General features: G+C 47.1%; 1 protein-coding gene across 1 annotated transcript in view; it reads right to left on the reverse strand.

Annotated features, from left to right (window-relative positions):
- Positions 1-26,201, reverse strand: part of LOC149352684 (uncharacterized) — a 290,443-nt gene that overhangs the window by 111,248 nt on the left and 152,994 nt on the right. The window contains exon 4 of the mRNA XM_089581905.1: positions 23,773-23,837. Within this exon, the coding sequence (XP_089438031.1) occupies positions 23,773-23,837 (65 nt within the window). The remainder of the gene's footprint in view (positions 1-23,772; positions 23,838-26,201) is intronic.

The raw sequence follows: 26,201 nt of genomic DNA on the forward strand, positions 1-26,201 counted from the left end.
CGTCATGCCAGCTGTGGAAAAGCGCCCCCCCCCCCCCCCCCCCAATTCGGCTCGTCGCGATCGTCCCAGCGAATCCTCCACGCGCCGCTGTCGTGGGGGAGGCGCTCGCTCTACGTGACGTCATGCCAGCTGTTGAAAAGCGGCCCCCCAACTCGGTTCGTCGCAGTCGTCCCAGCGAATCCTCCACGATATGTCGGATGATGTGTATAAGGTGAAGCTGCAACGATGTGCTGCAGCTAAGAAGCGGCGGCGTGCGGAAGAAACGGATGAAGAGCGGGAACAACGTTTAGCTAAACGGCGTGCATATTATGCAGCCAGGCGAATGCGTTCAACGTCTCTTGATCTGGGTGCTTGCTTTCGCAATCCACTAGGCTTAACCAAGCTAAGCCTCTGCCAATTTTTTTGTTAGCGTCTAATGTTTTTTCGTTTTCAGTTTTGGCGCCGACCTATGATTGGCTCACAGGTTGTCACGCGGTGTTGATGGCGTCACGACAGCCACCGGCGGGGCTTGTGAGACCCAGCTCCCGTAAGGTTCATGCGCAGCTCCGCGGTGGGCAGGTGGCAACTGCGTTAAGTTTGGCAACGGTGGGCAGTTTGCTCATAATCCCGCACGCAGGTTGTGATGACGGCACAAGGTCACTTGACCTCTCTCGACCAACCAGAGAATTTGGTGGGGAATTTAGCATTTCTCAAAGATTTCTGATTGGTCAGCTGGGGGTCGCCTGAGCCTCATGACGTCACCAGGCAACTGAACGATCAGGTAATCGGAGAATCCGGATATTGTTTCTGAGACGGCAGCCGATACGCTATCACATTAAAAAAAATTCTAAAGAACATCAAAGTGATCCACAGAATTTAAGTTCATTTTCTGGCATACCGGCTTCGCTATATGGTATTGGCATATAAGTTAGAGCTTCGGAAGGCCTGCCTTAATTCCCTAGATCGCATAAAAAGAAAATATGGGAACAATTTTGTTCCCAGTGCAACATATCGGTTAAAAATGAGAAACTCTCATGACGTAGAGACAGCAGCCAATGGTCCCGTGCGTTGACAGTCTGCGCGCACCAGTTACTGTGGTTCACGTGCTACGAAGGCCACTGTGCGAAATCCACGAGAATACCAAGTGCGCTTGCCCGGCTCGCACAAACGCACTAGTCTTGTCCAGTGTGAAGGGCAACGCCTAAGTGGCGCTCGTAAGAGAAAATAAATTTTCATTGGTTCAGAAAGTTTGCGAGGCTTATTCGCCAAGAATAAAATTGCTTACAAAACAGCGAAAAGTGTGGTTTGCATACCAACTTGCGGAGCAGTGGGTTCATGCATATGTGTGCAGCCTAGGCTCAAAGCGCCGGCTTATAACATATCACAGACATAGGACCTTTTAGCAGCAGAATAGCGTAGATTCTGATGGCTATGAACACCCATGTACACGCGAGTAGATCGGCAAAATAAGAGAATTTCATTCATTAGACCTGCTCCCAGTGACGAGATAGGGCGTCAGTTTTTTTTGTTTTTTTTGGGGGGCAGACGACGGGGACTCAATTTTTCATACTACACATTAAAACTATAGTGACAGCTCTGGAGTTCGACGGTGCGATACAAGACAACTGGGGTACAGGGAATAAATCGGCTTTAGCAATTCTGTTTTGCACTCTATAGAGAGTTCCGGCATCATGGTCCCGCCGAGCATGGGAGGGTCTGACGCGCTCGCGCACACTTGACGGTGCGTGGTATGTATGATAGCACTTCTTCACCCTTTCCTCTTTTCGCTCCTTTAATGATTTCTCTCACGGCGTCTATACACAGTCAGACAGCTACCACAACTTTCCTTCCTTCGTAAACTCCTACTCCCCTTCCTGAAGGCGACAATTCCTGCTACAGTCAGCGCCTACCTATCATCATACGCTCTAGTAAAAGCTCTGAGCTCCGGGGGGACGCTCTGCATGCCACCCACTTTCTAATAATATTAAATTTGTCCTGAAGTTTTTCATCGCGGGGTAGTAGGGCGATGGAAAGCAGGCCATCCATACAGTCTCGCTTTATTTTTCTTTTGTTTCGTCGATTTGTTTGCTTTTGCGCCAGCCAATGACTCGTTAGAGCAAACAGCCGATGCATTAGCCGGCTACGCTTCATTTAACATTCCGTTCATATTTACGGATTTTTTTATTTCTTCCCTCTTTCCAAATGAGGCAGGATATAAGAAGACCATGGGCTGAAACTTCATTTTTTCTTTAATCGTTCTGACAGCGAAGCCCTACCGAAGCTTTTCAGTCTTTAGCTTTATCTAATCTCTGCCCACCTTGTCTTAATCCCCCCTTACTCTTGGCTCATCTCCTTCTTTCTTGTTCTTTCTCTTGCGGCAGACTTTTTACGTAACCGGCGCTCTCGAAGGAAGCGTGCTTTTGTGTTTTTTTTTTCCTTTTGTGGACTGGATGGTACAGGTTAGAGGATATTGAGCGCGAGGCTCAATAATCAGTCTGGCTGGTGCAGTTCCGTTTCGCAACGCAAGAAGACGGCCATGATGACCCAAGTATGAATGAGGCAAGACACACAGGGCTGGCCGACATAGCGCATTTGGGTGCATGTAGATGTGCCTGCGTGTGTGTGCATGCATGTGACTGGTTGACTGAAAGAAAATTAATCAGTGCAAGAGAGCGACTGACATGTCGATTAAATATTGAGAGAAAGAGTGGATGAGAGGGAGAAGACGAATGCATGCGTTGGCGTTGAGGTCGACTTGAACTATAAAGTTCAGGGTAACCACTCACACATTCACAGCTGTTCCTACTGCGAACCTCTTCAAGTGTTGCCACTAAGAATGCCGGTGGGCTACGTACCGCTCTTAGCACTGCTGTTGTGTCTGGCATGCAGTGCTTGTATTGCGCATTAAGACAGAGCTCAATTAGGTCGGGGCAGCTGGCAGGCACTAATGAAACTGCAGCGCTCGTCCTGTTCCCTTACTCGTCCGTGTTGCCGTTTTGCGCTCTCATGTCTTTCACGACTAATGAAACCATTGCGTATATACGTCCTGCACACGCTCCCCACTGCCAACTAGTTACAATCAACGCGCGATTGGCCGAACATAACCTGTTTATTCGTGTGCTCCTGCCTTTACTTCAGTGCACGATTCTACCGAGATAGGCCATCAGGAGCGAGCCCTGCCAAAAGTGCTCCTGAACTTCTGACACGGTCGCCGCAGAGGCTTGGTAGCAAAGGACTTTCCGTTAAAAAGCGCGAAGACGCAGGCCAACCGAGCCTCTTCAGCGAAAGCCTCCTCCGTGGTGGAGTGCGCTTTTAACACCGCGCCTCTGAACTTAGTCAAGTTGTAAGTGCCTCTTGCAGTCCGAGCCTCGAGCGAGGCTTTGGTACATAATCCTCGGGCGGCAGTTTTCGAGCAAGTTTATTTCGCGCACTTAGAAGCGCAAAAAGGGGACTGCATTGGCCTAAAGCGGAAATGCTGAACAGTTGTGTACTGCAGATATATGAGCACGCAGTTTTCAGATTGTAGCAGCTTTTAAAAACATTAAATTAGAAAACAAAAAAACGTGCGCCCATATGCATTAATGAAACTAGGATAGCCCTGATTAAGCTGTAGCGCAAGTGGATTTTTTCATGTCATTTGATTTTGGGGAAAGCAAAATTTGATCAGAAGAAACAGAATTAGGAAATTTTCCGAGACAGAGCTAGCTCCAGGTTTAATCCCGCGTTTTGTTCCTACAAGAAACCGATAACAAATTAATTTCGGACGTTAAATGTCATAACAAAGAGGAAAAAAAAAGAGGTAATTAGTAAAAGGAAATTGATTTTATTGTGAAAAATTAATAAACAGAAAAAGGAGGAGGGCGAAGGTTTGGAGCACAATGATTTTAATTCTTGGTGTGCGCTAGATACGACCAAAAGCACCTCCCGATGCACCATTGTAACCTACACAGTATACTGCTTTTTTTTTTTTTAACTGCTCGCCATTGGCCACAGTTTTTATGTCGGCAGGCGCATGAACATTCACATCTTGCCCTCCTGCAGACACAAACCAGCCAGTTTAAATACGTGTTTCAAATCAATACACATTTCCGCCTTCACTCTTGGTGAAATTTAGTAGCTAAGTCTATCATTTTTTAACTTTTCATAGCCGCACCGAAACCGGAAGGAGCAGTACAATTAGAATAAATGTTCACGTACTCCGGGACCTGCATTGTTAAAACATGGAGCCTCAAAGCGACTACGAAGGGTTGGTTTTACGTTTGTTCCTGCGAAGAATTCAGCAATACCCCCCCACAGACACAATTCCAGAAGGAATTTTGTATTAAGGAGTCACAGAATTTAATTAGCAACAATAATAAATAACGTTTTCCAAACTCGCACTTCAGGCGCAATTTACTCGAAGTGAAACGCGTACACATGAAGCGAAGCACTTGTAAGCCGCGCGCGGTTATTAATTTGTTAGCTGTGCAACCCGTGGAAACACCCGTACATTTCTTGGTGCCGTTAATCAAGTTGGACGGCCCTTTTATTAACGGCTTGCTCGGGCATTATTTTTGAGATGGCGCTACCGACCGGCATTCTGGAGGTGATTCCCACTGACAATGTCAGCACCGCTATAACTTTCGTTTCTTTTCATTTGGTACCGAACCGCGGGCGTTCTTCTTTTCACTCTGCTTACGGGTTATTTCCACGAATGGCGATACTTTTCACCAGCAATTTTCTTCCGACGTGATCGTTGGGGCGAATGGGAACAGATACACGTATCGGCGTGTCTTGAACCTCATGCATGCAAGCGCAAGGATCGAGCCTAGTGCTTGTCTGCGTTGTACTGGAACAAAGCACAGCACCTGCTTGGGCGATGATGTCGTGCAGCGTGAGAACTGAAGTGAAAAAAAAAGGCTTCTTTTAGAGCTTGGTATCAGGAAACCTTTATGAAAAATCACAGTAACGCGCTGCACGCGTAATTGCTGCCAGAGGCAGCCGCCTCCATTAGACGTCTATTTCACAGTGGAGACCGGTTCATGGCCAGGAACAGCGTTGTTCTAGGCTGGGCCTCGAGAGCACTCCGGGCGGACCGCCTGCTTTATAAAATTAAATAAAGTGAATCCGCGGTCTGCACAGCCTCCTCTTGCGACGCCACGCGAGTATATGATAAACGCCGCCATAGAGACTTCTGGGCTACAAGTTTCACTCATCTAACGCTTACCGCTTCCCCCCCCCCCCCCCCCCCCCCCCCCCGTTTCTTCTCTTCTTTCTGCATGAACTGATTCCTACGTAGTGCACGAGCCCCGCCGAAAGCACGGGGGAGCACAGGCGCAGCAAAACCGCTCTGTTCTCTCGACCGTGGCCGGCGGCCTGCGACATGCACGGGCCTAGTTGTTGTAGAGGCGACGGCGCAGGTGGCCAGCCGGCGCCTCCTTTGCGTAAGCGCTGGCCGCGCACGCGGCTCTCCCGTCGGCCGGCTCCCATTGTCGGCCGCAGCGACGGAAGCCGCGCTCGAGCAACCCATTGTGCGGCTGGGGCCGGGAGCCTTGTTTCTTGTTGTCGCCATACATCTCGGTGTTCCTTTTCAGCGCTCTGTTTTGTCTCCGCGCCGCCGAGACGCGAGGCGGGGGGTGTCGCACGGGAAGACAAACGTGCTCGGCGGCGTCCAAGGTGGGCGCGATCGGTGCCTGACGCTAGCGGCTGGCGTGCTCGTCCGCGGGCGCTTCTTTCCGCCAGGCCGCTCCTGCTGACGACGCGTCGCTAAGAAAGCGCAACAGCTGCCGCGGAGATGTATGGCGCCGCTGTCCCCTGCCTTCATCCATTCTCCCGGCCGCCCGCGCACGGAGCAGCTCGTTGAGACGCGGCTCTTCGCAGGACGCGCCACGGCGTGAAACAGGCCGCGGCTGCGGTCTTAAGTTGAGCCGCACATCTCTCACGGCTTAACGACGCGTGGCCCAGCCGCCCGTTCGTCGGCTGCGGAGAAGGCGCGCGCCTTTGTTGCGCCGCCGGACGACGACCGGCCATCGCGACTCCCAAGGAGCGCTGCTTTCCGCGAGTTACATCTTCTGAAAAAAGTGCCGGCGTACGGTGGTAATGCGCTTTTCGCGCAGGCACTCTAGCCGCACTTGACGACAAACCGAGCAGTTAAGTGCGGACGGCTGCTGGTTTCCTCCTCGGGCGTTATAAAAATCTTGGCTTTAACAACTTTTTCCAGCTGCGATCGTGCTCCGAGTACTGACTTTCATCCCATCGCCGGAACGACTTGGAGATGTTACTCCCAGCCATCAGCACAGAGGGCTTCCGAGGGGCAGGTGTAGCTGCAAATAATATACTTCGTTGTGCTGTTTTTACGGTTAAGGTAGTTCACTTTGTACCACTTTTACATTCTTATTTCAATAGTCTAGGTTGTACAGCGAAGTAAGCTGCGGCCCAAAAAGGCTGAAAAAAAAAAAACTCCAGAAACAGGAATAAAAAATCTAGGTTCTCTTAACGAGCTCTCGGACATGCCCGCTGCGGTATTTTCTCGAAACCTTCTCGTCTGTGCATCCTTGATCATAGTAACGCATCTGTGCATTGATGAGACTCACTCGCGCCCACGGAAACCACTGCGCTCGAGCTGAAAACGCAGAGTGTGCCGCATCACTTTGCGATCCGATGCAGCCAGTGAAATACTACCCGAAACTGGAACCCATGCTAGAAGGGCCGATCTCAGAGGTGTTGTAGCAGCTTCCACTTTGTGCGTATCGTCGAAACAATTACTTCCCGAATGTGGAACCGGTTCTCTATGGCCAAAAGAAGACAATTTTTGCCCAACAATTCAAACTAATGCCCCTTAGCTGAAGGAAATAACTATAATTAAAATACGTTTGAGCGCAGCAACATGGCTAGAAAGGAAAGCTATGCAGCTTCGCATAATCTTCATAGCTAAAAAAAAAAGAAATAAACTGATGCTGGTGCTGGCGCTGAGCTTCAACCAGAGACCTCCACCAAACGGGATGGGAGCGTGATTACCAACCATTTCAAGCACAGACAGCGAATGCAATCACTTCAGCGGCAGCCAGCTGGCCGCCCACCACGACCATACGCACACAAGCCAGGTCGGTAAGGAGCTATAGTTTGCTCTTGGTCTCTGTGGCGCAGTAGATTGGCAGCCGCATTTGGACGTATTTTTGTGGCTCGAATTAGAGAGTTCTTCGCGATAAGGTGGTTAAAGTTCCCCGATACATGTCTCCCTTTTATACTTTACTTCAAGAATTTTCCAGCTTTGTACAATTTGCGCTCACTTCAGGGCGTGCGGCATTCAATAGGGGTAGTTTTTGAATTGCTAGGGATCTACAGGTACGCCAAAAATTGGGAGTTGCAAGGCTATACTTGGTATAGTTGGTAAACACGCAACCGGGGAAGCCTTTCTGTCAAGTGAAATACCTAGGATATATAGTTAGCAGAAGGCGCGGCGAGGCCGAATCTACAACTCGGCACTATTTGAACTCAGCCGCGCGGCTAAAAACAACCAGGAATAATGTTTCTCATGGTAAAAGTATCTAACAAAGCTCCATAGCCTTCCTTTGTAACTGCATGGCGGCGCCGGGATGAAATTGCAGTTGTCTAATCTTTTTCATTCAGTGGCACTGGGGGGGATCCCATTAATAGAACACTCGCTTCCGCTTCGAGCAGCCTGGCTGATAGAGCCGCTGCCCCTGTTTGGTATAGGGCGCGAATTCGGAAAACGTTTTAACCATGGACATTTCAGAGAGTTGCATAGCTTTCCTTGGCAACCATGGGTCGGTCTTGTGGACAATTACTTTAATCATTCCCCGCGAGATTAACGTACACAAAGCAGGCGACTGTATGGGCCACATAAAAAATATTCCGGGTATAAAGACAGCTGTTAAATTAAAATAATTCAAACCAGCTTAAAGTGCCCTGAATAACTTCCTGAACACGGAAACGGATACATTCAGCGGGTGGAGCGCGCCGCCGTTAACACCTCAGCCGGGTCGCACGGCCTCACACCGTGTGTAGCACTCTGAAACGAAGCTCTCCGCCAAAACCTCCTTCTTTCTTTTTTTTTTTTTACATCCATTGAATCGCCGCCATTGTGAATGCTGTTGAGCAGCCGGCGTGAGGTGTAAGCGCTCGCAAGCACCCCTGCTCTCTCCAGCGCCGCCATTTGCAATAGTGCTGACAGCCGGCTAGTAAGCGAGAGGAACAGGTCGAAGAAAAGTGGAAAAGGGAATCGAGGGAATCGGTGAAAGATAAATATCGTGCATTTGACTCCTTAGCTCATGTTGAGCGTTTATGCAAAATTACACCGGAGCGATCTCGCTCGTAAGGGGCTGTGCAGTCTCCAAGGAGCATTTTCTCATTTACATAGGTGTTTAAGGCTCTTTAAGCAAGCGAGAGGTACAGTCCTTGTCAAAAGTATAGAGCCCAAGGGGATTCCTTCCGAGCCGTGTTGTGGGGTTCTCGTACAAGCATCCATAGAAGTCTTAACTTTCGGAGATGCATAGAGTCCTGTATCTCGAGAATCTCGCACAAACACGCTCAGCGCAATACATTGAGCCCTCCATTCCGCCTCACTCAATAAACAGTTTTAGCACAGTGTACGCAAAACCTTTGCGTATACGCAATAAAATAGCGTAAGTAGAGGGTGCTTGCAGGGCTTGCGGGGCTTGCGGAGGCAACATGGCAGCGCCTTGCTCGCCCATTTCGGTTCTAGAACACCTCGTCATTACCTTATTCGGCGCTGAAATTGGCAGTGAACGGTAGCATTAGCTTCCGCTGTCTGTCATCTCACTCGGACACTAAGTTATGTGCGATAATTTGTCGGCGCTTTCGAGATAGCAGTTTATTTTCAAGGCTGTAAGCCTAACAATAGACTGGGCTAGGGTTTGGCTTGGTTTGGATCAAGTCGGCCTCAGATTTCTTTTATTCGACGCATAGTGACGCTAGGTACTTATCCAAACGTTGTTGAATCTGGGTGTTGTATATCCACTAGCGCGTGTTGCTGAATGGTCCGCAAATGTTCAGCTAAAATCGTGGTTGCGCTTTGGATTTAGCGTACGCAGCTTTCTTACGTGTTGTGTACGCAAGAAAACCAAACGCTACACTAAAATAGGCTAATGACTGGCTTGCTTCCCAAACCCTGCATCAAACTAACCAAAGTAACCCTTGTTAAGGCTTTTGTCCAGCACGTTACGGGCGTGCTAGGCGAGGTCTGGTAGGCGACCACAGTACCCAAGAGCACCGGACTGGGGGTTGAAAGTGAAATAAAATTTATCCCCTCTCTGTGTCCCCAGCAATAGCTGAACCTACAGGTTTGTGTGCGTGTGTTCCGGGGAAGGGGTATGCTGCTTGAACGGGTGTGGGGACTTCATCGGGCCCTTATTGAGGTGCATCTTATCAAACAACTTGCTCTAAAATAAAAGGGTAAATAAAAATAAAGGAACCATAGTCTGAATTGATCCTTACAAAGTGATTAATTCAGAGACTGCGGTTGCTGCTTTTCAGCATAGCCTGCCAAAGGCGAACAGTGCCATTTAAGTGTACGTTGAATAACTTTATCATCTCCTTCCACATAATGAACTGTTTTCTGCCATACACGTTCTGTACTTTTTAAATTTTTCGACGTAGATACGTGTCTTTCTTACTTTCTAGCAAATTATAGCGCCATATTGCTATTATACAAAGCGACAGGCTAATGAAGTGCCAAAAAGGTAAAAGCGACAGAGCCGTTGCTTTTACCGCCTCTCTTAAAAGTCCTCGTACTGCTGCGTCCGCGCCTGAAAAAGTCGGTTGGCTGTAGGCTGGCACGCACCGTCACTCAACCACATTGTCTCACACTGTTCTTAAAAAAAAACAAAACAAACAAACTAAGGGGCTACTGAGTGCTTGAGCGCAGTATCTTTGTCGAACTGCCAGTCATACATTATCGAAAAGCATCGCGAATTTTTAGGCGTAATTTTCTAACTTTTTTTTTTTTGAGAGAGAACACTGCTTACTTCAAAAGCGCAATGTGCGCGTCCTTTTCCTTCCTCGGTGAATAGACACAGGAGCTATAATGACAGATGCACGAGCACTGGGAACAATGCAGCCGCCAAAACGGTGCGAAACAAATCGAGAATCCGAGTCGGTCGCATGCAAAGAAAATTGATACCTTCAGGCCCAAAACAACACAGGGGACATGAAGCAGATAACGCCGTGCGAGCCCATTCGGTTCGGTGAAAAAAAAGAAGGAAAGAAAGAATAAAAGCTTTGCATATCAGCCACGAACACGTTATAGTCAGCTGCCGGCGAAAGGCGACAGAAAAAAAATCGATACATCGACACCCTGTGGCCTTGAGCCACATACTCGACACAGCATTCAGAGGCGAGACGTGCCAACCGCACCAGGCGCGGGGCGCAGCACGCCATCCGCTCGCTAGTGTCCCGGGTCGACTGCCTTCCCTTCGCCCTTCGCCGAACCCCTCGCTTGTTTTCTTCCTAAATTGCCTCTTTCTTCCTTCACGCCACAAAAGCAGTCAATATGTGAGCACACGCCGTATGTTGAAACAGTTGTGGACGGGGCTCCCGGTGCCAGCTTTCCCGGTGCCCTTTCGGGCCCAGTGATACCAAATGAAATCACCAACTTTAGAGGTCACTAGTCTGGAATTGAGCGAGAAAGCCCAACTGTTTTTGCAGCAGTTCCGACATTTAGCAATTCATCAACACATGTTAGCGGCCTTTCACCTGACCTACAAATGCTAGTAGGTAGAAAATTAATATAGAAATTGCGTACGCTTTGCTGCCACCATCGCCTGGCACCACGTCCGCCGTTGCACCGTGTAGAAGAAAGAAAACCATATTTGTTTTTCTCGAATTTCGTGGAAGGGTACAAGTAAGCCTCACGTTACTTCTTCAAAATATATTCTTTCGGCAAATCCTATTTACAAGCGCTGAAATATTTCGGAAATAGTAAAATGGAATCACTGGGACCTGGAGACCCTATATCAGAATAGGCAGCGCAGTCATATTTCAATAAACAATGCGACAAATGGGTCTAGCGCTTTGGCCAGTCGTGTATCGTTTTGTTCTTTTTATACCCAGCGCATTTCTACTACAGCTATAAAAATATTTCAGTTACACGTGACTGCTTGTGTCGCGTAAATATCACCACTTCCACAGTCCGTATGTAACAGTGGACGTTTTTTTCTTCCGAAGAAGATGCCAACATTCAGCGGAAGCACTTTTCGTGCGGACAGGAAGAGGTTTCAAGGGCGACACTTATTTAGGTGTCGATTCATCCGATGAAGAAGAAATAGCATTTATCGCACGTAAGTCAGCAACAAAAACAACCCAAGGACAAAACATAACACAAAAACATTGTACCTCTGCAGAATATCACTCATGGCAGCAAACTGAAAACTGTAGGACGATGCAGAACCGAGTGGTACTGCAACTATGCTGAAGGTTGAAAACCTTCCATCTTTCAACCTTCTAAAATTCGACCAACTCGCCAACAATTCGTGTTGTGCGGGCAAAAACGTCATCATAGAAAACCCTTATTATGGATGCAGCATGATACGGCGGACAAAGGCAGAAATCACGAATACAAACTCCCTCCACAAGCAGCACATTCACCGTACGAATGCTTCAAATGCTTCTGCATCGACTCAATCTTCGGGAATTTCGCATTACAGATTTTTAGTCAATGCGGGAAGCTAGATACTGTGAGCTCGAGGGTGGAAATCTGGGTACTAGGAGTGTGGTCGCCCTTCTCACACGGTATCTCTCAAAAGAAGTAGTGCTTGTCTTCAACCAACTGAAGAATTCCGCTTGCATAGGAGCATCCACTCGCAGCACACAATGAGAAAATAACAACAGAGGTGCAAGCTGTGTGTCATCTGTCATTCTTACGTATTCTTGGTAAGCCTCTTACCAAGTCTGGCTTGCGCGCTGTTTTCTCCGCAAGGAAGTTTGCATATTTTGATTTCCGTTTGGCTATCTTACACATTTTTTAACTGAAGCATTTCTTCCTCTGCGATGCGCAAAGCATAGTAGATTTTCGTTCAGCAGATTGAATTTACTCACAGAGATATCTCATGACTGTCTCGTATGACTGTCCTACCATGTCATAAACATCGTGGATAGTTCGCCTGTGATGGGCAAGGATAACCTCGCGATCTTCCGCTATTGTTCCGGGTGTTATCCTTGTTGGCGGTCGTCCGGAACGCTTATCTCCGCTGACAGACCTTCAGATTTCTTTGAAGGGTTCGTGCCACAAAAACGGCTTGCTTTGGATTGTAGAATTGGCTCTGAAATCTTTTTGTCGCATATGATGGGTTTCTGCAGCAGTTTTGTTAAATTCGAAACAGAATTTAATGCATATTTCCTGCTCAATAACGCCACTAATTTCGGGTGAAACGAAATGCACTGAATCACTTAAAAATACCCTTGCAAAATGGAACAAAACCAAACAATGCGTCTTCTGAGCTGCACGGCTGTGGGCTCACTGATACCTAAGGCAGACTGCTCGCCACATCTACCACCGGAAAGGTGTAGTATACCCATTTCGTGCACACTGTTTAAATTACCCCAAAAGAGAAAAACTGCAGTTGCGCTGAAGTTGGGATTATTAAAGCAGAAATGCTTTCTTGACCCCACTTTGCAGTTTCCGCGATCGTGCCCGGATTTAAAGCTCGCATATGGTTTGGAAAGTCACGATGGAGCAAAGCATTCTGGGAATGCTGACCACTGATTCTGTTTCTTCCCCAATGGGGCCACCATCGGCAGTGGCACATGTGCGGGTTGCGCTATATATGCAACTATGTATGGTTTTAGGAGCCAAGCTTGTGGCAGGTGTCTTACCAACTGCTTTTAGACGAGTTTCAAAGACAATAGCAGTTGCTTATATAAGCGCGCACATTTTGCTCGTGTTCCGTTGAAAGGCCCACATCCTGATCTTGACGCAAGGTGAGAGCCAGTTTCTTGGCGTGCGCGTGTAGAATAGATGCTTTTTTTTGGGTAACAACAACCATTGCGGGGTGCTCTTTGCCGCCCACTTTGCGCTGTATTTCTGATGTTTGTAAGTGCACGGTGCACGAAATTTTAGTGTAATAACTGGAAAATCAAATGCTCTGCCAACAACATTTGGTACGAGCAGTTTTAGTGTTGTTCACTGCAAGACCAACTTAATAAACTGTGCTTCGCTGTGTAGTGCCAGTGAAACGACTAGTGGCATTGACGGTGGCGGTCTCACATGGTCATTAGCGGACGACTAGGTCAAAGTTCCGCGACTCTTAAGCAGCTCTTAAGTGCCCGTTCCAGGGTTGAGCGGCGCCTGTTGCCGTCACTGTGGGCGTAACCGAGGGCCGAACACTAAAAAAATTGACAGCACCGTTACGACACTGTAATGCGAGGCTCAGCGACAGCTCTTAAGGTATTTGTATTTTAGGATGTGTTGAGGTAAAGAATATGAGTGCTATTTTATACCTGTATAGTTCCAGAGTACTCTTTTTAGTTCTCCCCACATACTCACTTTTCAACTGCGCGTTTCGCAGCAGCTGGAGCAGATGGACCCCGCTACACTCCTCTGTTCTCGCCATATTCTCCGTCTTCCTTCCACGGTAACCACCCTCGGATCCCATGGCGACGCAGCCATCGGTTACGCCGACTACTGCGACGTATTACTACAGCTACTACTGCTGCTGCTGCTGCTACTACTACTACTACTACTACTACTACTACTACTACTACTACTACTACTACTACTACTCCTATCCTACTAGACGCGAAACCCAGGAACGGGCACTTAACAGTTTTCGCTGTAAAAACACAAGCAGATGCGTGCCTCTCGGGCGCATAAAGTGCCGCCACTCGCACGCCCGCGCGCGCCGAAAGACCTAGAAGCTTGTCCCCTTTTTACCCATGGAGAGCGTACAACCTTGTGTGCGCTGTGTGATGCCCTCTCCACTTCGCTTGCGCGCTGCGGCGCCAAGTCGGAGAGAAGAAACTCGAAATCTCAATAACTCTCGCACCAATGGCGACGCGAGCCTCAGCGCGAGGGTGAGAGTGCGTTTGTACTGTGGACGGTTTGTGCGCGTGCGCGCCTGCGAAGAGACGAATAGACGTGGAGCGCCCTCTATATGAAGGACGTTTAGCACCGGCGGTCAGCCCATTATTTCTTCGAAGAAGCACGCGCAAAGTCAAAACACTTAAAGAGCTGCGCTCAATTTCGCATTAGAAAGTATCGTAATTGTCAGTGACTTTTTTGGCCCAACGCTGGTGTAGTGAGCCCAAGACGTGGCCCTTAGGATGCCAAACGTTGTGTAGCGTACTGAGGCTTTAGGCGCGGTGAGCGACAGCAGCGTAACTTCGCATTTAGAAATCAGTAGGCTTCAACAGAACGAAGACCTCTATTTTTTTATAATTAGCGTCTTACAGAAAAGTACATGACCAAATGATAACACAACAAACCGAGCGTCAGAAGGAGTGGTGCGAACATACAAAATTATGAGGTGTTCCATAACTTACATGTGCGCGCGGGTTTAAGGCGAAAGCCTTTAATGCCTCATACTGTCGTGACCAAGACGTGTTAGCAAATGTGTCCGCGTTTCGGATGCATGCCTTATATGGGCATATGCCAATCAATAGCCAATCGATATTTAATTGGGTGCAATCGAAAGACATCGGAACGTGATATAAAGAGATTTCATGAATTTATCATTGTACTTAATGGCTAAATGACTAATTGGTAATTAGTAGGAGTTAAGAAGTGGCATGTGGGACTGTGCACTTCGCCTGCACCTTAACTAACACTAATTAATCAGTGCACTAGTTAAGGACACGTTAACTATCACTAACAATACATTAACTAGTATCACGAAATGTGCAATTCATGCTTAACTATTATTAACCATCATTAATAGTTAGACTTTGCTGGACGTTTCATTGACATTGTGGCGAACATTCTAGAGAGTTCCATCACTTGACAGGTGAGTGACAGGACATTATGGATGGCATTAGAACAATAGTAAAGACCAATTAGCTTAGATAACCTTTCTAGTCAGATCACATAAATAAATAAAACCGAGTAGGAAATCGGTTGAGTTGGGGAATCGAACCAGGGTCTCGGAAGTGCGAGACGAGCACGCTAACCACTCCGCCATGCCAGCTCGATGATTTGGAATGAACAAAGGCGCGTCTAGCTAATACGGCGTCTTCGTTCACTCCCATCTTCCTCCCTTCCCTTACGGTGAGGTTCAGGTTTTCACCGAGATATGCAAGAGAGATACATTTCATTTCCTCAAAAACCAATTTACCGTCGAGCAGGGCGTAGAGCCGAATGGGCGATGGTGTTCTGTGGACTCCCTGGCAGCGTTGCAAGACGCTGTCGCGTTCCACTGTTAGAGACGAAGCTTAACATCTTGACCACACATCAGTGACGCAAGCAGTAACACTGCGCTTAAGGCTTTCGCCTCACCTCACTTTAGGTCAACAAAGTCCCCCCCCCCCCCCCCCCCCTGAATTTTTAGCTATGCGCTTATAAAGTTATGAAACCGCCCTCTTCTTTATATGCCGATGTACTGCAGTTAGCCGCAACAATCAGAACTCAGCCTAAAGAGTTACGAAGGAATGATGGCATCACGGAAGTGGGTTATTCGCTGGCAGTGAATTGAGTAGCAATACTACGCCGCAAGTATAGAGAAAGACTGGAAAGGCATGTGCCTGCCGTTTATGTAGGCCCATGCATTTACTTAATGAGGTCACTTCATTTACTGTCAGCTCACATTACACACCATTTCATTCTGGGGAGCTTAGTCGACCTAGAGGAAAAGGAAACAGAAAAGAAATTATCATGACTCGAACGTCCGGATGTTGCTTGAGCTTACAAGAGAGTCCATTTGCGACGGCTGGGGTTAATGCAAGGCTAATAGCGGAAAAGTACAGTAATGGGAAAGCTGGCGCTCGTCTCGGAGTCCTCGAATAGAAGCCACTCCGATGGTAAGAGCACCTGTATACTTCGTCAGGTATCATTTCTCGGATCATTTCCAAGGGTTCGGATTATCGCAGCTCCGGTGTACCGTGCATCTCCCACGGAAACGACCCTCATTTTGGGGGTTCCTTCGAAAGACGGAATCCATGGTACTTTGGATAGATACGTAGAATTAAAAGTAATTTGACGACCATTATTTCCTGTCTCTTAAGTAGGAAAACTTAAACATCAAGCATTAGTTAGCTAAACTTTCAAGATTTAAAGCTATAATTGATAACCATATCAGGGACAATACATTCGAAACGCACGATTAGAACTCTATAATGATGCCTTTCCCTTACAAGAAGAAAAAAAGAAACCTTCAAAATTTAGGAAACACGGGATGACCAACTCACTCTATGAACTTATTCAAAAGAAAAAATAAAACTGTGTCCAGAATTTGTGAATAGTCGTAGCTTAGAGCTCTGTAGTAAATATGAAGTATTCATGAAAAAAAAATAGGCAGTTATTTCAAATTTGTCAAACCAATTTTTATGTTCAGCGTTTCACCAAAATACGTGCTGATTACAAAAATCCCCGGAGAGAACCAAATTACTAATTTTAATGGACACACTTAGGGATCTTCAATAATAACAGCCAGCAGCAAACGCACTGGTTGCGAGTCAGCAACAGCTACGAATGAGATTTTCGTGAATGCATGCATTTCGGATGTCGCTGAACCTGAGCTTCATGCAGCCCCTCAAGTGTTTATCACACCCATACCAAATTCTCGATACGACGTCATAAAGCATATCCCATTAAAACAATGTTCGCATTCACATGAGCACTTCTTGCTCACATAATACACCTCATGCTCACAGCCTGTGGACTTCCTGGTGATCCAGAAAGGCGGTGATCGAAGCGAAATTACGAAGTTTGTACCGGTTTCTGTACCACCTGTAATAGCTTAAGTTTTTGAAGGCGCCATCAACTGCAGGCTACAAAACTTATTTACCAAACACAATATTAAAACTAATTAACCGTACGAGTTTCTGAAGAAGGCACAAAAAAACAATGCTAAGAGTTAAAGATAAAATTATTGATAACATTGAAAATAAAATTGTCTCTTGGCTGGTTTTGAGATTTTAGAAAAGCTTTTGACAGCGTTTGTCATAACGTTCTCCTTCGTAAATTAAGTTGTTACGGATTGCGCTGCATTAGCCTATGCTTAATTGTTATGTATGCAAATAACCGTTTTCAGCATGTCCCCCTTAGCTCTAACTATTCCAACAAGCTAGCCATCACGCAAGGTGTGTCACGGGGCTCATTACTGGGGTCTCTGTTATTTGTAGTTTATATTTATGACATACCGAAAACTTGGAGTCTTCTTAACCCCATTTTTAAAGAAAATGCGATAGCCTTTGGAAATTGGCCCACTTACAAATATTCCAAAGGACTCCCCAAATTTTTGAAGTAGGCCCATTCAGGTAGTAGGTTAAGGCGGATTAGTTGGATTAGTGGTATATAATTTAGACTAGTGGGTGGATTAAGGTAAAAGAGTGGGCCGGGTTAGTATAATCCCATCCAATGGAAAGGTACTCGATCCAATGGAAGGTACTGGAACGTTCTAGTCCTCATATTTTCAAATTTGGTGGTGTTGATGTCACGACCGTCTCGACCAATCAGGGAATTTAATAACGGGGAACAGGGTGGTGTTTGCAAGGCGACAACCTAAATGCTGTCTCATTAATATATATGATTCATCAGACTTAATAATGTGCGCTGTTGATACGAACATTTTATTTACTGATTGTGTTCTGTGCACACTGCAAGTCAATGCAGATGCATGCATACCTAACCAAGCTGCATTTCGGTCCTAGGCTTGGTGACTATCATTGCACTTTTCCAATACACACTCAATCATTTTTGGGCCTCTACATACTTTATGCCCGTTATGCTGATAATACAACTGAATGTGTCGAGAGCCATAAATTTATGAATACTTAATTCAGTGAGACACTTTCACGGAATATACATGTCTGGAAACTTATCTCCGGTTTTAGATGAATGATTGGCTGCCTTTATATATTCGCTAACATCATACCTATATGGCTACATGGCTAATGACTTATTAGCATATTTTGCACAGTTTTACTCTAGAATGTATGCTTGTCTGGAGAACTACGGATGCTGTTAATTGCCGAAAGGTAATTATGATACTTTCGGAGGCGAGTAAAAAATATTGTGACATTCTTGTAGATCTTACCTTATGGTGATAATAACGAGGTCAGAACTGGCGTTTTGGCAGCAAATCGTATTTTAAATAGGCAAAGAACAATTAGAGGGGACCCTTAAGCTCGGCCTTTAGGATACGACACGATAGCTTAATGCGTTAATGCCCGTATATCCAGGCTTTGTCATTCGCTATACATTCATAAATCCCTGGGAGTCCTCACACCACTCCTGACGTAGTGGTGCAGCGGGTAAGCAATGCGCCACTACCCTGTGATGTCAGCTGCTGCCCCCGGTGGGGCTTGTGCCACCCAGGTTGCTTTCCCGAGCGACACCTCGAGTCTAATCATTAACTGAACTACCACCTGCCACCGTGCACAGTTTGCTCACAATCCGGTGAACAGGTTGGGAAGGCGCCACAAGGTCACGAGACCTAGGTGGCAAACTTGCCTCCTAGGTTCCTTCTTTGGGGATTTTTCGTGAATTTTCTGCTCATGGTCAATGAAGTCGATGCCGGATTTTGTGTGACACGAGCTCACTAAAGCTATCGCGTTAATGTCCGGTCAGAGCCGATGGTAGCGCCATGCCGTGTTCAAACATCGCAGCTCTCCATGCAGTCGCATTGAGTGAAATATACTACACTCTATGAGTAGGTCTGAACGCCATACGGAGCGTAATTTTTGCTGGAAGATACTCCAGATCTTATTTTTTTTTTCGTTTTGAAGCTGTTCATCGTTTCTTTCATTGTTGAACCCTCCCTTTTCGCCATTTTCTAGAATGTCTGAAAATGCAGACAGCCACTGTGCTGACAGTGACGCTGTCCTCTGCAGCGCTGCTACCCGCAAAAAAAAAAGTGGTTTCAAAAACACAGCTTCCACCTGTAGCTTTAATAATACCTAAGCATCTCAGTTAATGACACGCTCGTTTCTGCCACCACGGATTTGCATTGCCCACCGCCCACACAGCGGGGTAGTTGTGTTTGTATAGGTAGGGTCCGCAAAGGCCGAATACCATAGAAAGTAACATTCCCATATCGTAAAAATTACGCTTTCAGTTGTTTTTCCGTGTTTATCAGCTCTGTAGCAGGGTATGCGCTTATATGGGCAGTGAGCTTTCAAATGCCGCAAAGAAAATATGGTCGATAAAAGCCAGTAGACTGCCCCTTTAAGTAGGTATATTATGCTTAAGACAGATCAAATATATTACTCTCGTTCATTTCATCATGTTCACAAAAACCTACTCCGCTCCCCGACCACCGATAATCATTCCATAACGTCAGAGCGCAAAAGAGCGCAAAAGAATTGGTTCCTAAAATTCAGTCTAATTACACCATTACATCAAGCAGACATTAAAATGTGAGAAGGCATAAAGAACCCCAGGTGGTCGAAATTACCGGAGCCCTCCACTACGGCGTCACTCTTAGCCTTAGTCGCTTTGGGACGTTAAACCCCATAAACCAAACCAAACCAAACCAAACCAAACCAAGCATTAACCAAGCATTAAGGAATTATCATGGTACTATTAGAATACCACGTGCCTAAAACACTTGCAGTTGTTTCGCAAAACGTTTCAACCAGAATATTAAAGCATATATTATTCAGTGGCCACAAATTTTCATCTGTGAGACCATTTATTCTATCAGTAGGATAAAGAAAATAATCAGAGTCACGTGTCTTGTGAAAACACTTCGAAAGCGTTTCTGAATGTTTTCAACCGCCTACATTTTTTCGTTTTTGTTGTTATTCTTCTGGAATTAATTTGTTTTTCTATACAACTCCAAGGGCATTTTGAAGCGACGTTAGGTCAGAATACATCGCTTTACACCTGCTTCTTGAAGCTGCGGGGCACAGCATGAGCGTTAGGTGGCCCGTGTATGCCCGCGGAGGCGTGGAACGACTCTGCGACCTCTTTCTGCGCGAGTATTAACCGTCGGAATGGCTGGGGCGCAAGGTTACCGAGCTCGACAGAGCCGGAGGACGGCGCGGCCACGTCTTCGCTGGCTCGCCTTCCCCGACGGCTTCTCGCAGAGCAAACGACGGAGGCAACCTGGCAAACGTGACTGGAGCACCGCAAGCGAACACAATGCCCGCCCTAATGACCGGGAACTCATTACGCTAAGTAGAACATCAGCAGACGTTTAACGAACGGAGGGAAAATGCCTGGGGCAGCCAAGAGGGCGACGGGAGCGAATAATCACCACAATGTGATTGTAGACTCGTTAGGCACGTCTTGGGGGCGTCACCGGCAACAGCTAGTAGTCTAATTTTTGGCCGACGCCGGCGGAAAATCCAACAGAACGATGATATGCCGCCCACGACACGTAATAACAGTAGATTCGCTGGCAGCCTGCGGGGAAGACAAGTCGGGCGCGGCGTCTCCCGGGCAGCATGCGTTGTACGCGTCTACGTGACGCAGACATGGTCGCTGCGGAGAGCGGTTTGCCTCACTACCGCCGAATGTTCCCGTGTCTCCTTCGCTTTACTTTTATTTCGGTAACACCCGACGACTCTTGTAAAAGGGAAGCCACTGAATGCTATATCAAGCAAACGGCGAGCGTGGTTGTGACGTAATAAAGTGGCGTTCCAAGAGTATTGTGTCAGGATTCCTTGGTCGCATTGGTCGCTTTTTCAATTATGGCTTAACGCAAGAAATGCGCGGAAAGGATTGAAAAATGTAAGTAAACTGAATTCTCGCGCAAACTACCCGTCACTCACGACCTGCATCCCTTTCCTGACGCTCAGAGCCAAATGTACCGCCTTTAGAACAACGCTTGCGTACTTCATGTTCTCAGCGTATAATCGCTTCGGTACTGGCTTTTTAAGTTCAAAAGGGGAACACAGCTCTCGTCGGCACACCAGCTTCAGCAACTCTTTCCCCGCCACTTTTCTTTTTAATGCTTCGCGCACAAGCAACGCAGCTTTATCGCAAGTGCCGTCACGCCATCAAGTCATTGCTGTCGCGTTCAGAGTGCACTTTACCTGTCAACAGCGACAGTCTTGTGCGCTGGCACGACGCCGAACGCTTCGCCGCAGGAAGAGATTCAGATGGAGTGACAGAGCGTAAATGGCTCGCTGGCAGCAAAAGTGGCGGCGATGTAGATAGGGCGCGCTACGAACGTTAGCTTCCTCAAGCGCTCATTCCAGCTGCGAGCTCGATAAGAAAAAATAACGAAAAAATGTAGTCTACTCAGCGTCAACGTCTTTGTCTGTGGAGTGGCCAGGAAAAAAAAAAAGCTTATATCGCTAAATTTCCTCAACATACTTGCGAGCATTCTAGTCCCTGCTGACAGGTGTCTACATTTTGTTAAAAGCCACTCGAAAGACGTGTTTCGAATGCTGCAGCTGCGAAGTTGACAGATTCCTTCGTCTCGAATGACAGCACCTTACGGTAGAGCAGACACTGTTCGCGAACAAACCGTGCCGAAAATAAGAACTGCAGACGCGTTTTGTACGTTGACAGGTAAACTAGGTTGTGCTCGCTTGTTTAAGCCGAGGTTCGACCCTCGCACATGAAAAGGGCAGGTTCTCTTGGCTTGGACTCGTGTAATTTTGCTCTGCCACTTCTGCCGCGTGTGCTATTGGTGTTCTTCCGTAATGAATAATCTTACATTTGTTTTGAATGCTGGCGTGAAGAGCTACAAGTTATATATGGATATAAAAAGAATTCGGCTGACGTTTACTATGAAAATAGCACTGTAATCATAAAAGGAATAACTTATCAAATTCGATATAAAAAGATCATGCTCGCTTCCCTCGTGAAACCAATCAATTATTCCACTCTTTCAACTGCCCTTTTCTAGCTTTATGTTCGGTCGAAGGAGTATAATTAAATGGCGAAAAAAAAACTAAATTATAGTGTTCTTTGTACCTATAAACTAAGGCATAATTGTGGTGGATGAATATATTCCGGGAAGAGTCTAACTTGAAGTCCACTGAATGCATATGCTAGTCTTAATTTACCACTAATTGTTTTTGCAACTATAATCGTTGTGATCAAAGCTATTGGTTAGTTATTATCACATTTCATTCTTCCGCGCACTATCTCTATTTGCACCTAACAAGTTCTAACAAGTCCCTTTTAGATACCAACCTCGCAGTTGTGTTTGGCGCATCATAGCTTTATTCGCTTTTGCGCCATAAAACTCTATATAGCTAACGGACCACGCAGTAATTTAATTCTAGGCATACACTTTTTCCACCATGATACTGCAAATACCTAAGCACCATTGATGCGTATTCCCATTCCGCGATGACATCACATCGGAAAATCTACGTTCGGACAGGCACAAGGCGCGTCGTCCGTTGCCTCTCGCACGCGTCACTGGCACAGACGCTCACACATCTCCGAAGAAGACGATCGAGCTGCAGCCTCTTTATTTCCTGCTTGGCGGGCTTGTTTTTCCCGTTATCGCGCTCTGTCCAGACACCCTCTTCACCGGATAGACATGAGCTCCCCGTCTTCTGCCTCCTCGGGCCCGAACAAGTTTCCCGCGTCAATTGGCAGCCGTCGTTCCTCCCGTCGCGCCTTCGGGGAAGAGCAGGGCCGTAAACGCAATTGACTGCCCACGTCCGCGATGCTCGCCGGGCACCGTTGCGAGGCGCCTCCCTCACAGCGCGTGGGAAAAGATGGCCACCCACGGGTGTGCTGCTGCATTCCCGATGTCGGGAGGCAGCGAGACCGAAGCCGGGAAACGACCACGCGCGCTGCGCCGGCGGCTCTATAGCTCTCGCGCGGTCCGCTGAGATCAATATGCCGAAGGTTAATGAGGCATCAATAAGACAGGCGATGAAGCCCTGGCACTCCCACCGCGGCCGCCTACTCCACGCGCCGGCCGAGGGGGATGTCGGCCACTTGGGGGACCGGCGCCGCGGGCCACTTCGCGAATCAAGTGCCTGGCCACCTCTCGGAGGCTGCGGTGCGCGAGAAAAGAAAAGAGGCGAAGAAGTTTCGTCGCTGGCTTCGCAAGAACAGCGATCCTTGCTTCGAGTACCTTCTCCTTAAGACGCTTACAAACAGCACGGAAAGAGCGGAAATGACGGCAGAGACATTTCGGACAGTTTCTTTTTTCGTATTAGTCTCTGGCGCGGTGGTCTCTGGCCTGAAGGAGGACGTAGCTTCGGTATGCGTGCTTTCCTTTAGGCAAACTGAATCAACATTTAGCTTCTGCCTTCATATACCATGGTTTTATTTATTTTCTTCTAGAAAAAGAAAGCACCACGGCTAAACCCTTGCTAAGTTTTTCAGAGAAACCAAATAACTGGAGTAAACTTTCTTGAAACAGAAGAATAAACAACGCGGCAACTAAAGACTTGGAACAATGAAGTTAGCGTATGTATTTAATGAAAAATTATCGCGGCATACTGCTTAGCGATACTCGCTCCAGAGTGTTGAGGCTTCAATATGAGTTAAGTACCGAAAATTGTCACAATCGGTTAACATAATTTGAACGGAAACCGCCAAGAAACCGACGCTCAAAGAAATTTTATGAAAGCTTACCGTTTCGCTATTGTAAAAGAAATGAGGCTATCGCGAGCTTTATTCTACAATTTAGTCAATGTAGTGCAACTGCCGAAGCAGTTACAGTTCACTCTTGGTGCGAGTAACAACCCTTGTAAGTGTCTTACCTTTACGAAGAGGGAAGCGAAGATGTTCAACTTCTAGTGTCCCTGTACCCGAGGAGTATATGACCCTGCATAAAAAGAAAAAGTTGGAAATAATAAGTTTACATCGATTTCAGTCATTCGTTGCGCGCTCTCATCGAGCAATGTTCTCACGCAAGAGCGAAACAATTCAGTTCAGAGTTGACACACAAAGCAATATTCTGGGTAACATTGCGCTTTTGGGAATCGCCCAAGGTGAAGCAGATTCAAGCGTCTTGTTTCCACAGCAGAAGGATGCAACGAAGCAGTTGTCAAAAGCCTCCAAGGCTCGTACCAAAATATGCACAGCTCTAAAGCGACACGATATTGCAGTTGCCCAGTAATTGGTGTACAATTCCTGAGTTGTTAATAAAGCATTGCCTGAAAGACTTGGAAACTTTCTAGACTGCCAGCACACTTATTAAATATTACAGTGCGTACGTGTGTATGCGTTTGCTGGCAAATATCGTGGGTGCCGCCCGAAATTTCCCTGAAGGGAAGAGGACTTCCGCGACGAGTGCTCAGTTTGCTCGATGTTTCTGTGGATGAGACGCATACTCAACGCAGTCTGAGAGGCGACGATCGATGTGTTGATACGAACAGCCGCCGGAACTGAATGTTCTGCGAGGGCATCTTATTCTACGCAGGAAACACTTGGTGCACGCTGCGCCATTACGCAAGTCTAGGCGCGGCTGCTTCCAGAGAGCAGGCGGCATTGCTCGTCGGGGAAATTGCGTATCTGCATCCCATCGCATCAACGGAGAACTGCGGGCACCCTTTCAATCTACGACCCACTATGTACACAAACGGACACGTCATACGTGAAAATTGCATGAGTCTTCTTGTCAAGAAAAAAGGAAATGGGATGCGAGCAGGCGAGCAGGCGAGATATCTCTCTTTATAATTTAGCATGCGTGATGGGGCACCAAAACGTGAATTGTCGCCAATAAACAAAACGCTTCCGCTCAATCAAATAAAATTTCGGAACAAGAGACCACTAATTTATCGTTTGTATGTGGCATCCATTCCATGCAAGAGTAGACCTCGAGAAACGCTAAGCGTCTGCCCACTGAATGCAGCGCGTGGTTTTGGCCGCACATAACAAAATGCATGGCGCAGAATGAAAGCGCTGTCATTGCTATAAACCTGTGCGGGACGGTTTGAAGGCTTGAAATTCGTATGTTCCGAGTGAACAGGCGTCAGATTTACTCACAGGTATTTTTTGTACTCTGAACGAAGGCCTTAACACCTCCGGCCTTACCGCCCCTATGCTCCATTTTCTAAATGAAAATTACCTGGCGAGAACAATGTCTTGTTGGCTGCCAAGAGGCACGAGGTTTTGCAACCAAATGAATTCGAGACAGGGCTAGAGAGCCTCGGCAATTGCTAACACAATTCCGCTAGAGTGAGTAATGAAGTTTGGAAGGAGTTTTTTTTCCGGGGGTGCAGGGGTGAGTGGGTGCGTGGGGACACGCAAAAAAAAAAAAAAGGAGGTCAACTTCGCCCTGAGCAAATTCACTCCGTTTGAAGCCAAACCACCAACGCCAGGTCAGTTTGCCACCGTTCATGGGAAATTGCTGAGCGTGAAGTACCAGAGTTCCCGCGGGCATACGCAAAGAGAGGATGCATGATACAGCCAAGTAAGGGTCTGAGTCCAACTCAGCGCCGAGAGGCAGAAAACCTTTCGCGAAAACAATAGGCGCATACTGCGCCGCCTTCGCCGAAGGAGTGGGGAACTGCGCGCTTAAAGCGCGAGTGTGGGCGAAGCCATCAAAGCGTTCAGTTATGTAACTTCCACGCCATGCCGCGCAAATGCGTCGCACACTGGCCACTCTATAGAGAGTCAACGACTCGGGAGAGAAGAAACTCGACCATCAATATTTAACCAGCAATCGACAGTGTACAGAAAAAGAAAACAGTGGTAGTGAGGCGACTCTCTTGTGTTAAAGCTGATGCAATCGGGATACTTTGCAGATGACGTTCAGATGACCTGCTCTAAATTATCTCGTAGTTTTGGGATGTGATCGCCCATGCGATTCGTTTTGCCCTAAAACATAAAGGCGCCGCCGTGGTGGCTCAGTGGCTATGGTGCTCGGCTGCTGACCCGAAAGACGCGGGTTCGATCCCGGCCGCGGCGGTTGAATTTCTTTGGAGGAGAAATTCGAGGCCCGTGTACTGTGCGATGTCAGTGCACGTTAAAGAACCTCAGGTGGTCGAAATTTCCGGAGCCCTTCACTACGGCATCTCTCATAGCCTCAGTCGCTTTGGGACGTTAAACCCCATGAACCAAACCAATCAAAACATAAAGTTAATGTTCTGTCATAGCCGCTTTTTTTCTATACTAAGATATTGTTACTTAGTTTGGGGCACTACTACTGCTGCGAACCTAGATAAAATACACAAGTTACAAAAGA

This window comes from Amblyomma mixtum, chromosome 3, assembly GCF_055824585.1.
Source record: "Amblyomma mixtum isolate Tamu chromosome 3, ASM5582458v1, whole genome shotgun sequence".
Taxonomy (NCBI): domain Eukaryota; kingdom Metazoa; phylum Arthropoda; class Arachnida; order Ixodida; family Ixodidae; genus Amblyomma; species Amblyomma mixtum.